The sequence below is a fragment of the Columba livia genome, chromosome 4, assembly GCF_036013475.1.
Source record: "Columba livia isolate bColLiv1 breed racing homer chromosome 4, bColLiv1.pat.W.v2, whole genome shotgun sequence".
NCBI classification, from domain to species: Eukaryota; Metazoa; Chordata; class Aves; order Columbiformes; family Columbidae; genus Columba; species Columba livia.
Window position 1 is genome coordinate 16,110,336 of NC_088605.1, and position 16,420 is coordinate 16,126,755.

The window sequence follows — 16,420 nt, forward strand, 5'->3', positions numbered from 1 at the left end:
TACACCTGTTTTGATCACTTTGCATTTGCAAAGCCATCCTGTGGACTTCTCAGATATTACACTTGCTTTTCAGGGTAACTGTAATCTTACTGCAGCTTGCTACATGTTAGGAACCACCACAAGGCTTCCTTCCAGAATGGTGGTAAATTTGAGAGCAAGAAGGATAAATCAGCACTGTGACTCATATTTTAAGTGTTACATTTTGCACATTTATTAAAATTCTCTTTTGCTTTCTTAGAAATGAAATCTGTTCTTGTGTTACGAGCATCAGATACCTTTAGAGGAGAAAACATACCTGTTTGAAAGTTCTTATGGTGTACATGTTTTTTCCATTTCCCTCTGTTCAACTAAAATGTAAGATTTCTAGACATGCAGTAGTCAGATGATGGAAATTATCAATTTAAGTTCAAGCTAAACCCAATATAGACTAATGAAACTCACTTCAGCGGCGCTTTTATATGTCCTCTTCATAAATAAGACCCTTTATTTAAAAACAAATTACTACTTGCCTACTGGATGCAGCAGAGTAACTACAATGTGATGTAGTATGAATTACTATGCTTACAGTGATGACAGCTTGCAATCCTGAATTTCTTTCTTTGAAGTTTAATATATTTCTCATTTTTTCTTTAAACTAATGTGTAATTTTTTAATATATTGTTATTTTCATTTTTACTTTTCAGACTGCTACTCCTTCATTCACTAAAATTACATAACCATGAACCACCACAGAATTATTTTAATGTATATTATCTTTTCTTTTTAAGGCCGTTCTTCCCTCTTCCCAATAGATGATGGTTTGCTGGACGATGGTCATAGTGATCAAGTTGGAGTCTTGAATTCACCTACCTGCTATTCAGCGCATCAGAATGGAGAACGAATTGAGCGTTTTTCTCGGAAGGTGTTTGTTGGAGGTCTTCCACCAGATATTGATGAAGGTGAGCTGCCTGAAAACTAAGCAAACCAAGTTTGGAGGGAGAAAGATGGATGTTGAAAAACCGGAATGAAGTAGTAGCAATAATCCACCCAGCAGAGTAACATTGTAGTGTAAAAGGCTAGTACTATATGTATAATTTTATCGGAGTTGTTGGTGATGCTGAGCTTAATATCACTTGATGTCATCCATCTCTTTTGAGGTGGTTCAGTTGTCTCTGATTCTGCACTTGGCAGATTGTAGAGTTGCACGTGATGCCTGGAATTTGTGCTTCTGCTTATCTTGCAGTGCGTACTCCTTTCAAATACACCTTAGCCCTTCATAGTGTCCTCTATCTGTGCCTACTTTATTCTCTATTCATAGAAAACTTCTATTAGTAATTGAATTTCAAATTCTATTTTACTATTACCTGAAGATCTCAGAAGTGGTTTAGAAAGGTTAATATTTTTCCTGTTCATAAATAGAGAAACTAAGGCAGAGGAAGGTCAAGCGGCAGAGCACTCTGTGATGCGTTGAACACAGAATGTACCACAGCAGCTCAGATTGTTATGCGATGCAGTTGGAATGGCTCTGTGTAAAATAGTGTTGATGTGAAGTAATTGTACTGTTTAATATTAGGTTTCTCCTGTGAAGATAAGTGTAAATTACATGCTAGCTTTGTAATGTAAACAGAAGTCCCTTTGCAAGGTTTATTGTAATCCTACAGTAACTTGCAAACCAAATAAGCTGACTGTGGTTAATTAACTTTCAGACATGGAAAGACCGTATTTTGGTTTAATCTTCATTGCGATGCTATCCTGCAATGTGCGGAGGGATTTCTTTTAATACACTTCAGCTTTTTTTAATGCACTTTAGCTTTGACTTCAAGCGTGTACTGTTGCCTTTAATACAAATGCTAAACAAAGACACATAGAAATATATTTTTCTTTCTTTCTTTCCTGCCTGTTTGTATGCTGATAGCAGGATGTGACTGAGAGAAATGGAGCATATTTGTGTTTGATGAGCTATTGTTATTGTAGAGTTTAGCTGGTTTAATTTTTTCCTCATGGTCAGCGTTCTTACAGGCCATGGCAGGAAAAAGTGGCTGGGATAGAAAGACATCAGGAAGTTGTGCAAAAGGCATGGTAGATCTTGCAACAGGCCGGCTCGTGGTTATGTTAGAAACACCTCTGAACAGGCAATTTAAGTTTCTGTGCCTGATCTGTGCATGGTACCTGCTGGAAACTGCTAAAATGCTCATTGTGGTGGTACTTGTATCAGTATCTACCTACAAAGCTCTGAACTATGCATCACTAAACAGTAAATCGTTTCCATTGCGTTCAAACCAGATCGTGAATTTAAGGAAGCACCACACCAGTTTTCATCACTGCCTTTGGTTGCCTGTGCACTTCTGAAATGCTCCTGTTATTAAGCAATAAAAAACAAACATAAGCTTAAAATCGCTACAAATATATTGCGTAAATATTAATGCTTTAGAAGATGTTATCTATTTAAGTTTTTTGTTCATTGAAGTTGGATTTTTTTTTTCCTTTTTTTTTTCCTATGAAATGTCAGCCTTTGCTAGAAACCAAGTTCTTTGCTTGACAGTACTTTTTCGTTGAGTTATGTCATTTATTTTAATTTATTTTAATTGCATCTGTCTGGTTTTAGATGAAATTACTGCAAGCTTCAGACGATTTGGGCCTTTGGTAGTAGACTGGCCTCACAAAGCAGAAAGCAAGTCCTATTTTCCACCAAAAGGTAAGAAAGTTGGAAGGTTCTGACCTGAGCACAAGTCTTACTCTGGGACACTGTCTCATCTTTTTCCAAAGGGTATGATTTGCAATCTCTGTGAACAGATAGTTCTACAGTTTCAATGCAGGTTCAGACATGGTTCCTTTACATACCAAGTGTAAAACCTGAGAGTGTTCTTCTAGCTTTGTGCCTGGTTCAATGCTGGACTCCTGAAGGATCTTCCTTCCATATTCTGATTTCCCATATATCACATCAGTGTTATTATAGTTGTATGGGTCATCAGTCCTAAGTGCTGTGTTTGCATTTCTATGTGGTTTCCAAAACTGAAATTTGGTCAAATTTTTAGGACAGAATCTCAGATAAAAATGTTCATAGGAGGTTACAGGTAGGATTCAGAAGGATGTGTTTTCATATCTGATCAAGATAATCAATGTTATGTTTATTTCAGTTTTAGGATGTGAACTTCCTATCAAAGCACTAATTATCTCTTTTGATAAATTATTAAATATGATTTTTAACTATTTCTAGTGTTGCTGTTAGACTAGATTTTTATAATATCACAAAATGTTGGTAAAGCCATTTGGTGCATTAAGTAATCAATTAGTAGCATATCTGTACGTGTGCAATCATGTATTGGTACATAAAAAATAAGTGCAAAAATCTGATCCAGGTAGGAGAGCAATGCAGAAATTATTCATTTAGTAAATAATGCAGCAATTCCTTTCTTCCCTGGAAGTGATAAAAGTAGGTATAGTGCCTTTATAAACTAATTCATCATTTATTTATCTAATCATCTATACTGGGAAAAAAACAGAATTATTATCCCAGATGGATCCTCTAAACAGTGGGAAATGGAATTGAAAGTATTTGAATAGTATTTATGAACATTACATGGAAATTCGAAGACAAACAAAGAGGCTTCGGCTTTTTTGATTGTCAGCCTGGTACACCAAGCTACTGTGAGGTTACATTTGATTATCCTAAGGAGTGCATCTCTCTTCCTAAATTGCCAAGAGAAATTCTTGAGGAGCTCTTTGAGGAAGATGCATCTCACAGAGTCTGTGATGAATATTTAGAAGAGGGGAAATGTAATATATTCTTACCTGAAAGGAATGGATTCTGGTGTTCATTTCCAGTGAGACAGTCCTGTCTCAGCATTTGAACATCTTAAGGATATATTTCCAGACTCCTCATTTAATTAAGCTTTTTGATATAGTTGGAATATTCATAATTACCACAGGGAAAAAAAAAACCTGTAATGTAAGCAGAGCTTCTTAAAAGCAGAGAATACAAACAGAACTTTAGTCTGCTCATCTAATAAATTCAGGAAACACTTGCAGAATAAGTGTTGATTTCCCATGATTAGTTCATCCTTATTTGAAATTTAGTAGCACTTACTGTTCTTTAATCTTAAAACTTTATTCTCATTTTGAGTTTACTACATTATTCAATATTGTTGTGTAATGTAGACTAACACATTTAAAATACAGTGTAGGTTTCTCTTTGTAGATATTCTGGAACTATAGCTTACTGTTAACTGCTGAATATTACTGTGTTTGTGTCTGTTTTTTTCAGTGCAGTAGATATGGTGCATGATCATTTTGTAGAAAAATGTCTTTAACAATTGTCTTTGTTAAGTGTTGCTTGTATGTGCAGGCAAGAACCGTGTAATCATATATTTAAGATGTCTGGAACTGCTAAAGATAGGCTAAATACTAAGAAAGCTTTGAGACTGATCATTAAGTAGCATTTTAGAAAGATATACTGTATGAGCCCAAAGAGTTGGGGGGGGTGTTTGGGGTTTTGGTTGGTTGGTTTGGTTTGGGTTTTTTTTTGTTTGGTTTGGTTTTTTTTTTACTTTTAATGTCTGATTTCTTATAGGTTATTCTGCATGGAATCAGTTCAGTGTATATATTATTGTTTGTTCAATCTCATGAGAGATTTGTGTAGTTTTACTTTCCAAAGACATCTCAGGATTACCAAGTTCTGGGCTGATTTACGTAATAGTCTTCTCCATGGTGAAGAGATACAGCCTGCCTTTTTTCTACTCTTATTCATTTTTCCAGGCTGTGGTTTGTTCCAGGCTCTCTGCTTACACAGGGAAGGCCAAGTTCATAATAAATATTTCCTTGCTTGAAGAAATGCAAAAAGTGTCCTGATCCATCAAGGCTAGCTGCCTCCTGAGAAACACCAACTGCTTGTTCTTAGCTAATTACATTTTCTATTGATTCGCCACAAAATTAGACCCAAAGAAAGCAGGCATTTGTAAAACTTCACACTGATCTTAGAAGGAAACTCTGTTCTGAAGCAGAAAAAAGTTATTCTCTTGAGACAGAAGTACAAGGTCTGTAAGTGATCTACCAACTGTAATGAATAATTCCTTCCTTTCTGGATTGCCACTGTTTGTCATAACTCCTGTTATTACATAGTTGGCAAATACACTTATTTATGAAACAATACACATGTCCAGAGCAACTTGCTGAGGTGAGGAGTCATTCTTATGACGATGAAGCTCTCAAAAAAGTGGCGGCGTGAGGATATGCAAATACAAAGAAGGCCTTTCAAAATATGCCCCGTTGTTTGTGCGCTCTGTGCTATATACAGTCTGTATCCAACAGAGGATAATCTGATTTAAACAGGACAGTATCCCCAGCCTTTCTGATTGTCTGGGTGCTTCTGTTGCCTTATATCACAGCAGTTGTGCAGTAGCTTTGTTTATCCAGGGTTCTTAACTGATAATTTAGAACTGACTGAAAAATTTGGGTTGAAAATGTTCTTTTTCTAGTTCAAGAAGCAAAACTCCAGGTCCATCCAATATCTGTTTAACTTATTACCACCTTATTTGATGATACTGGGTAGGGATGAACTCTGGATTCAGGCAAGTGACTGTAGGTGTCTTCATGTGTGATTAGTGTCTAAGCTTTCTTTAATCAACAGGAATCTGGCCAACACAGTCAGTGTAGTATGGAGCGCTATTCAGGTCACCGTAACGTGGGCACCTTGAGCTCGATTCATTTACCCAAAATGAGGATATCTGAAAGATGTACACAGGTCTTGCAAATGTGGTGTGTTGAAGACCCACACCATTCTGGAGCAGCAGCTGAAGGCTGGGGACAGTCCTGCAGAGGGTAGGTAGTGGTAGACACCTCCATGTCCCACTCGGTCAGCCGGGGAACTGTCCAGGATCTCTGCTCTACAGAGTGACTTTAAACACAGTCACTACAGAAATATGGAAATAGGTTGTTGGATCTGGAAGTGAATCCTACTCTTCCCTACTCAGAAGTGCCTCAGCAAACAGCTACATTACTATTGTATCAGCCTGCATTTTCACTTCAAGTGTATTTTGGAGTTAATTCTCCATCAAAGATTACTAAACTGAATAAGTGAAAGATTTATGTTTTAAAGATTAATTAATATGATGAGATCTCTTTAAAGAGGAACAGATAAAATGTTGTATGTTCTTCCCAAGTGTGAATTACTCACATCATCAAATGTAGATCCATTGTATTAAGTTGCAGTTTACACTGATTCTTTCCGATCTAAGGCACAACATTCTGTGGGCAAAAACTGCACTGAGGCCATTTAGTCTCCTCTGGGGAGAGTCTGTGAAGACATTAGAGGAGCCAACCCCAAAACAAAATCCAGCTGTGATTTCTGTCACAGACAGTGCTGTGCTGGCTTGCACTGATTCTCTTGACTGCTCTTCGAAGCCACTAGAGATAGGAATTAGCTAGAGTTGGATAGAACTTAAAGCTGCCCTCTGATTTCTACACAGAGTACGCATAGCAGAAACATCATCCTTCTAGTAAACTTCCATATTACTATGAAATAAAGAAATTATACATTGCTCAGGAAATCATGTTAGCTACTAGTGTGAATCTAGTCTAGAATGCATTGCTTTTGATTGTCCTTTATCTAGCAAATACAAAAAATGAAAGTTTTATTTGGTGATACAGCTGGGACTCTTCAAACTTATCTGATGGGCTTTTTGTTTCCAGTGCTGACCCAATACATGAAAAAGAAAAAAAAATTAATTTCTTGGTTATTTCATTAAGAGAGACGTCTTAGAGAGCTTAGAGTAAGAGCTGTAAACTGTGCAGTATCTTTGGATATCAGGGAATGTAGTTTTGAAGCCAGTTGTCATCTCCAGAAAGGTTTGTTTATTATTTAAGGTAATTTTCTGAAGACAAGTATTATCAAAGTCACCCACACTGGTTGCCTTTGAAAATAGGAGTATTAGTAATAGTTCACCTGTTATGCAGAGGAATTCAGTCAAGTGATAAACACTGATATGGAATACCTAAATGTTGTCTCCTACAGGAGGTATAAATTCTGGTACAGGTGCACATGAACTAGAAATTTGTATGAAACTGTGTTTCATCTAATACTTTTCACCTTGTGAAATATATACAAAACATACAAGCCTTGTCTCTTGGCAAGTAATATCTGATCATGACCTGCTAATGTTGATGTACTTATGACCCAAAGGTATAAAGCAGCCTCCTTCAAAGAAAACTATTGGAGTAGCTTTGCTTTTCTGTTGTGAACAGACTTGACTGATGTGGTACACCAAAAAAACCACAAGAAACTAGCAAGTTGAGCTGTATTGTAGCACAGTAAAACACCCCCTACTCTTCACCCTGCTTCCCCACCATGTTTCACTGTGACATGTACTTTCTGTCACACGTATTAATAATTGTACTTCAGTATTACTGCAAAAAGACTAGTTAGACATTGATTTTTATCATCATACTTATGCACATCAGGTGTAGTAGGATATAGTAACACTAGTTGTGCCCTCATCAAGTTCTGATACCTGAATTTCCTACCTTTTTACAAGCTGCCACAGTTAAGCATATTAATAGCTGCAGACATACAAGTCATGGATCACATGGGGACACTGACTGTCTTCATGTATTGGGAGCTATGTGGCGATACCCTTCATTTGCTTTAGGATAAGAACTGATGGAAAATCAGCATCTGGCAGAATATTTTTCTTACTTCTGGCTGTGAGTCTTCATCTGTATATCTGATCCCTTAGTTGGTATTGTGTGCATTCAACCCTCCTTTTGATTAATCAAGTTCTTGCGTTCTTGTCCTGAGCTCTGGGTTCAGACAGGAATGTGTGTGCCTGGCTGTCACACAAGTAAGGCCAGTTCCATGGGTCTGGCCTCACGTGCCCATGCCAGTCTGTACGTGCCTTCACGCAGTGAGTTTTGCATGGGTAGTATGTGGATTTTAAATTTGAAGATAAATACTGAAAGATAGCCCTATTAAAACAGATATTTAATCTAAATAATTACTAATTAGGTTTAAGTTAAACCTAATGGTCACTAAAAATATTGTTTAGCAGTGAAAAATGGACTTCACAAGGAAATGTCTCTGGCCAAGCCCAAAGATGCCCTATGGCGTATTTGTTAAGAAACTAAATAAGATTTAGATAAAAATATAGAATACATAAAACCTTGTTCTGTGTCTCATGTAGGAAGCTGTGATAGGACCACGGTATGAGGGGTAAGAAATGAGGTACAGGTTCTTAGAAAGACCAGTATAGGCCTTACAGCTTTTTCTTTAAATTCTACTTTGGCTCCCGTGTATCTAAAATCAGTCGTGCATTTATTTCTCTAATCATCTGTTCTTTGTAACACGTTGATTCTTTAATGCTCTTGAAGATGCACCCTGCCATCTTTGCCTTGATGAGCTACATGGTCTGTTTGCAGTAAGTAATTGCCAGTGGTTAAGCAGCTTCTCTCAGAAATACAGCATTGTTCCCAAAAGGCTTGGTAAAGCAGCCGTGCTCCCTCTTGCCAAGCCCACCCTAGAGCAGCTGCCTCAGCATTTACTCTTCCAAGTAATAACACATAACTTTGTGTCCAAATTCCACACTTAGTAGTAATCTTGGAAAGAAACATGGATTTATGGTACTCTTGAAGTTCATTTTAGAATACAACCCTAATTGTGCTATAAGGCACCTGCAAAGTAACAAATTTTGTGTATATCATTATACTGTAATTGTGGAGATATTCTAATGTGTGAGATTCTGTGCTTGTCTGACTGTTTTTACTGCAGCATTAAATAAGCATTTTAATTCCTATTTTCACAGTGTTTGGGAGGTTTGCTGGGTCACTTACGTAACAAAGTACTTTGATCTAATCTCTAGAATAGAGATTAGTCCCTTGTGCCAAGTCGGATTTTCATTGTATAATGTCTGTTGCTGCCAATGAATTATGCTCAGCCTAGACTTCCAGTACATGATAGAGCAGACATGTTTGCTTTCATTTGGTTATTAGTCTCTCTTGAGAATTATTTTAAGGATAGAAGTTCTCTTGATCATGGCAAGGTAGGACAAAGATAACAACTAATAACAAAGAACTGGTTTGACTTTTTCTTACTTTTGGGCAAAATATGTTTGTATGGAAAAGTCACTGGCAAAGATGATTAAGAAAAATAAAAAAATTAAGAAAAAAAATCAGTTGGTTTGGGTTTTTTTCCAGGTTATGCATTCCTCCTGTTCCAAGAAGAGAGCTCTGTTCAGGCCCTGATTGACGCCTGCATCGAAGAAGACGGAAAGCTCTATCTGTGTGTTTCCAGTCCTACTATCAAGGACAAGCCAGTAAGTAAACAGTAGATGGCCTGCAGGCTATAGCTGCCATCTGTCTAAAGCTGCACTTGAAGTGATGACAATGAAAATAATCAAAAGCAAACTACCACTGGCAGAGCTCAACATCTGGAACAGTTGGATGATTTTGAAATTGTAGTGTTTTGAATAGGATTAAAACAGAACACCTAGACATGCTAAGCTAATGGAGTTATGACACTTTGACAGTTTATATAGGCTGATGAATATCCATGATGTAGTGAAATTTAAAGTAGCATACTGTTTCCTTTCCCAATTTAATAGGTTCAGATCCGTCCCTGGAATCTAAGTGACAGTGACTTTGTGATGGATGGTTCCCAGCCGCTTGATCCTCGAAAAACAATTTTTGTTGGAGGAGTTCCTAGACCGTTAAGAGCTGGTGAGTATAATCTGTGGCTATTATTTTTAAAAGTAGGGCATTATTGGAAATAATTTGAACCATGCATACTGTTGTATAGCTACGTATGGATAGATAGAGATAAATACATATAGAAGACTGTTGTGGTAGTTATAACCACTGTAACAATATTTATGTATTCCTACATTTCTCTAGTAACTGCTTTTATCTGGATTTGGCCATAAATCACTGTTCATCATTGAGATTTACTGGAAACTGTGGCATCTCTAAAGCTGTAGAAAAGATTTTGATCATATTAGCAAAACTGTAGTGTAAGCTATGTCACGGAAGAGTTTGTTTTTAAAATAATGCTATGGAAGCCTCTCTGTCATGCTGCATGAGTTTGTGGAGCTCTATTTGTACTTGTTTGTCATTGAGCATTTACTACTCTACTGCTCTCAAGTCGCAGTTATTCTTGGCAATATCGACAAGGCAAAAACACAGTGATGAAGGAGTAGGAGTAGAGGAGAAAAGGAAGATACTCAGAGAGGTGGTGCAGTCTGTATGGTACAATGCTAAAAGACATTGCAGGACTCTTTCTAGGCTATTGTCAGAGTACATGAAGGAAAAATTTCATATTTCTGTAGCTGTGGAATGGTTGATCTACAACCTGGACAGTCTGCTTTGTGAGACTGACTGCAGTCACCTTTTACAATATTTTATGGTGGCATTCTAGTAAGTAGGTTGAAGTGAATATTGGAAGAAGCAGCATAACATACAGTGGTTCAAGTCACGTTTTCTGTTGGAATGACTCCTGGACTTCATTAGTCTTCCATAGTACGTAATGAGCTTTCAGACGGAAGATGTAAGAGAACCAAGTGATAGTGCAAATTTGGGGTATAAAGAATCTTAATGTTTTCTGTTTTGGACCTGCAATGCTTAATCTTTTCTGTTATTTTACTTTTAAGACTGTACTTCGGACTGCAGTACAAGCTCTATGAAGGAGCATAATCACAGGATGTTCCAACTGCAGATTAATTTTTCTTTAAATTCAGTCCAGACACTCTGGATTACCATGCTGAATGCCTGTGATAGATTTGATGGATGCATTCTTAGGCTTAGCTTTAAAATGCCCTGTATATGTGAAAATAAAACTTCCGTGGCATTGTGAAATGAAAATCATGACTTCACAAAAGCAGCAAAACTTTAGCAGATTTTTCAAACAGCTATTGAGTGTGAATGACTGCTGACAACTTTATACCCTAATACAGAGGATACTAATTCTGGAAAAAAAAAAAAGTATTTTCCACCTAAATGAATTGCAAAACTAAATTCAGAATGAAATAATACTAGAGAATTGCTAAAATACTAGACCTGTAAAATCTGAGATTGTTTCTATGAACTTCTCTTGCACTGTAGAGATAATGGAGTTCTGTGTGGCTGGTGGAAAATTCAAGTAGGACATAGAGCCTTAGGACAGCCAGAGAACATGTCCCAAGGAATTTGTGGCACGTGGATCTATTTTATAAAGCTTACATGCCATGCCTGCCCGAAGTCTTTTGCTGTAATCCTCTGAAGAAAACTGCCCTGGAATTTCACTTCCAGGTTATCAAGGACTGTGAGGACTTATAGTTCTATTGTTCCTTGAGTGTATGTACCTGCAGTGTGAAGGATCTGTCTGCTGAGTATTTCATATCTTATTTAATATGTTTTTATATTTCTTGTTATTACTGTTACATTGGCTGTTGCAAAATTAATTATTAAAAGTAACTTTACTAGTGTTTTTAAATACAGGCATATTATGTAAAGTTTGTACTGTAAGAACAGTTTAAATGAGCATTATTTTGTTTCTTAATAGTGGAATTGGCTATGATCATGGACCGTCTCTATGGTGGAGTTTGTTACGCAGGAATTGATACTGACCCTGAGCTGAAATACCCAAAAGGTGCTGGACGTGTTGCTTTTTCCAATCAGCAGAGTTACATTGCTGCCATCAGTGCTCGGTTTGTTCAACTTCAGCATGGCGATATTGATAAACGAGTAAGTTACACAGAAATTTAAAAATATATATATATAGCGCTGACCTATAAAGGTACTTCTCAGGGTGTGATAATATTCCATTTGTTTGGCTTTCATGCCAGCTTCTCCATTTCTTTTAGTATTCCTGTAACTTCACTAGTTCTAAGAGTGGAACCGTGAATGCCTCCAAACGAACAACACACATTCCACAGAGCAGCAGTTCGTTGCTTGGACATATGTTAGACCATATGTTCTTTCCATCCCAAAGTTCCTAGTTTTGTTGTGTTTGGGCAAAGGACTTGAAAAATCTTTTTCTCTCCCTTGTTCTATTGAAACTAAATACTGTGATAATTCCTCTGTAATTCATAGGAAACTCTAGTATTCATTGGTTTCAGATGAGCTTTATATTTGCAGCTGCCCTTAATTTAAGCCCTAATTGTCAGTGCTCAGCACTTCAGAACATCAATCAAGCTCAACACCTAAACTACAAAATGTTCTTGTCCTTTCTGTTTGAGAGTCTTCCTGGTATTTACCATTGTACATTTCTGGTTGCATCTGATGCTTATTGCTAGCTAAAGCAAAACTAACTTTTTATTAAGAAGACTAGGCAACTTAATTACTCCTCATTGGAAGTATAAGAGTAGCAAAGAAAACTGGCATCTAAATTATGTCAGTTTTACGTGTCACTTGTTTTGATGTCAAGAGCTGCAGATCTCACTAGTATTAATAGATGTTCTTTAAAAAAAAAAACCAACACAGTGTTAGAGGAAGAAGGATGGAGTTAGGTAAAGTAGTTCAAGGTCCAGTCTCCTCTACAGATCAAAGACATGGGGAAAAGAAAGTAGTACAGTTAACAGAAGTCTGCTGCAGGGAGGTAGCATGTACTTCTCTCCTTTCAAATAGAGTAATACAGCTTTACATCTGTCTCTCAGATACCAGTTGCCTAGTGAGCTGAAAATCCCCAAACATGGTCCTTTCCAGGGGCTGAGGGGATCTGAATGTGGGTAGTGAACTGGGCTTCACATTGCGATGAGATGGCTACATGTCACTGGTGGGATTGCTGTCCTTGTGACTTGCAGCTGACTTTGACCAATAGCTCTGCCTTTTGGCTAGTTGTGTAACAGGAAAAATGGCTTTGACACTGTGAGGGGATATAAAACTATTAGTCATCTTGTATTTGGGCAAAATGGGAATAAGGACCAGAACCTGTTATAAAGTGCTAAATGGGTCAGTAACCTTCAAAATCAGGTGTGCTTGAGGAACCGTTTACAGTGCTTTTGGCTGTGAAGTGACCTAACTTTAGAGGTGGGCAGTTGGGTCCCATCTAAACTAGTTTCCCCTCAAAGGTGGGAGACATGGACTTAACCCCTGTAAACTTGGGAACACTTGTATCTTGGTCTTCCTCTTCCCATGGGGGTGCCCTTTGCAGTGGAGGAGTGTGTGGCAGACTGGCAGTGCCATCTCATAGGAGGAAGGAAGGCGTGAACCTGCCTTGGAAGGCTGCACTTCCACGTGGGTTTGTTTTGGGTGTTTTTTGGGTTTGGGGTTTTTTTATGATGGGTCACCAGAGGTTTTAAGGGCTCTTTGGATGCTGAGCAGGCATCTGAAGTGGCAGTGCTTTCTGTTTGCAGAGAAAGGGATATAACTTGTTAATGTGTGATATAACACTGAAATACCTAAAGGTGGATGGGCAGTAAATCTCCAGTAAAACAGCAGCCATGTACTGCAGGCTTCTTGGAGCTTGAACAGGGCAGCAGGGGGGAAATCTACCCTAAATCCTAGATTTCAGAAGCGCAGCATTTGAGTTGTATCCTGGGGTATTTCACTTGCAAAATCTAGCACTGCCAAATCTAAGTATTTTAATAAATTTGTCTTTAAACCTTTAACTGGGGGAGGTTATGAACTTCTTTGTTTATTTCAAAGGTGTTTTAATCTTTATTTTTTAAATTATCCTACCTAATTAAATCACATGGTCAGTCCTTGTTACTTCTATAACTATATAGATGTATTTATAAAACTCGGCCTTACGGAGGAGTAATAGAGAACAGCCCCTTTTTAGGGAACGCCTTAAGTCTGAGCTGTTTCTGAAAGTATGAAAAAAGCTATTTTCAGAAATATTTTTTTGCTTCATGGAGTTTATACACTAATGCCTTTTCAGGCTCTGAAAATATTCTGAAATCAGTATTACTGTTCCTTTATAGATGAGCAAGCAATTTGTATAAATCTGTAAACCACCTTTTTGTAAATCAGGAAGATAGTCCAGGTTCGGGTACTGCCTTCATCTGAGATATGTATGTAAGCTGGCCAGTGGAACAATATATTACATATTTCACTGAAATCTTGGGGGCAGCCTGTTCTTCTGCCCTTTACCTTTATATACCAGTTATATCCAGTTTCTGTAGATCTGCTGTCCTTTCACATTCTTCTCATAACCAGTTTTGTCTGTACAAGAGTCTTTTTTCATTGCTAAATTTTGCAGTTCACCTGCTTATCCTTCTGATCTTTAGTTCTAAGTATTTATAGCTTTTTTTTTTTTGCACATACCTTTTCCTACCTTAATTGGAAATCTTAGTGTCACAGTCACTTAACAAACATTGTCTGGGATCTTAACTTCTTCCTTGCTGAAGTACTCTGAGCTTCTCTCCAGTTCTTTTGATGTGTAGATGTGTTTAGTTTCTCTAACAGATGTTTTTCTTCAGTAAAGTGCTCCTCATCCTGGTTTATCATAGATGAAAGCTCAGCTCCAAACATTTCCTTGAAACTCATTTGGAGTTTCAGCTCCAAACTATTCTTTAAAAGTTAACTTTCACATGCCAGCAGTCTGCATCCACATCATGTAATACTTCCATTCCCCAAAGTGTTTCCCTGATACATTTGAAATCATCTTCCCGCTGACCTTGGTGCATCAGTGCACCGAGGCTTGAAGTATCTGCTGCTTTGTGCCTTCAGTAACTCTGAAACACAAACAGTTACCACATAAGGTACCTGTTTGTTGGAAAGTTTGAGTGTAATTTGTGATAAGACAGGTTATTGTAGTGAAATAAGAAGTAGAGCTTATACTGAATATAGATTACAGGAAGAACCAGACTCTGTTTTAGATGTGGATGTGTTTGACACATCAGGTGCGACCTCTCCTTCTAAAGCTAAAAACATGAAGGCTTCTCTTCTGTAGAACTTCTGGGTGTGGAGCTGTATGTGTAAATTGTTTCCTCTGGAGACACAATGGCCAAAACAGCATTTTAAGGTTCTTATTATTTCAAACATACTCTGCTTGAGTATAGTACATAAAGTCAATACCTATATGTAACATTCTTCTCAGGTAATGATATGTCAGAAAAAAAATCTCTTACAGCAGTGAGTTTTAGTGTGAACTGGAATAAGTTTTTTGCTAACAAAAGGCAGAAAATACTGTCTTTAAAAGTGAAGAAATTGTGGAAGGCAATACATTCCTTAATGATGGAGTCAACTCATTTTGTGTTTTATTATGAAGTTCTTCCTGTCTGATCACAGTCTGTAACAGTTGAGTTACGCAAAGACATAATGCAAATTTAGCGCTGGACTCCTGCCATTTTTCCACTCTGGCGGTCAGATGAGTTGGGGAGAAAGAAGCTGTGTGGGACAGGTGTTTCTAGCAGTCCTGTAGACTTGCAAAAGGGTCTTTAAAAATATTTTCAGAAATGGAATGCAAATTTCTGTGCAGCTCAAAGCCACAAAAAGGGAAAGTAATAGATGACCAAAATCTGTAGCTCCAAATTTGGCCATACTTCAGTAATAGGGAGTCAATTTAAAGGGAACAGGGGTGCTATAAGACCTGTATTCCAGCCTGCCGAAAGTACTTTTGATTTGCACACAGAAGTAGAATGTGCAGAGACTTAATTTTTAAAAAAAAAAGTTAGTGTATCAATGCTTACATTCTTGTATGTCCAATTCTTTTTGCTAAACAGTATAGAATTGGATGTCACGTTGGGGTACATGGAGGCGCTGATGAGGTTGGTTGGGAGACCTCTGGGCTTGTTTGTGTGTTTTCTACACATACTTCCATGTTATCATTTGCCAAGAACATCCTTCCAGAATAAATTAAGGGGAGGTTCCGATGTAGCTATTTGTTACATGTACAGTATACTTCTAAAGATCTGGCTTCAAGTGTTCTGCTCAGTGTATGGATAGATCAGCAGCTGATAGATGATAAAGAGTAATAACCAGTTAGTTAGATAAAGGCGTTAGTAGGTCTGATTTCAGACTTGTGTTTTGGTTTTTCAAACAGAAAAAGCTGGAATGCTCTCATTTAACTTTTAAGTAGGAATAAGCGTTAACTAGAATTGTTTCTGTTTTACTCCAACAGGTGGAGGTAAAGCCATACGTGTTGGATGACCAGATGTGTGACGAGTGCCAGGGCGCGCGATGCGGTGGGAAGTTTGCTCCTTTCTTTTGTGCCAATGTCACTTGCCTGCAGTATTACTGTGAGTTTTGTTGGGCAAATATCCACTCTCGTGCAGGACGTGAGTTCCATAAGCCATTGGTAAAGGAGGGGGCTGACCGCCCACGTCAGATCCACTTCCGCTGGAATTGAACATGGTGAACCAGCATCTCCACAAGGAAAGAAGGGTGCATGTGGCTTACTGTGTTTGAAGATACTGACATGCAGAAGAAATAAGTGCATTCTTCTGCTTTTCACCCCAGCTATCAATACATGCATCTTTATCAGCAGCCAAAACACTACAAGCCTCTTGTTTTTCACCAAAACCCTACATCTCAGGCT

General features: G+C 37.8%; 1 protein-coding gene across 6 annotated transcripts in view; it reads left to right on the forward strand.

Moving 5' to 3' along the window:
- The window catches only part of CPEB2 (cytoplasmic polyadenylation element binding protein 2), a 55,042-nt gene that overhangs the window by 35,074 nt on the left and 3,548 nt on the right, over positions 1-16,420 (forward strand). For 4 of the 6 annotated variants that reach the window (XM_065060563.1, XM_065060564.1, XM_065060566.1 and 1 more), the window contains 6 exons: positions 768-938; positions 2,585-2,674; positions 9,163-9,281; positions 9,570-9,684; positions 11,501-11,682; positions 16,004-16,420. The exon at positions 16,004-16,420 is cut by the window's right edge and continues 3,548 nt beyond it. In XM_065060563.1, coding sequence (XP_064916635.1) covers positions 768-938; positions 2,585-2,674; positions 9,163-9,281; positions 9,570-9,684; positions 11,501-11,682; positions 16,004-16,231 — 905 coding nt within the window. In that variant the 3' untranslated portion in view covers positions 16,232-16,420. The remainder of the gene's footprint in view (positions 1-767; positions 939-2,584; positions 2,675-9,162; positions 9,282-9,569; positions 9,685-11,500; positions 11,683-16,003) is intronic. The other 2 variants (XM_065060565.1, XM_065060567.1) reach the window with 1 other exon arrangement.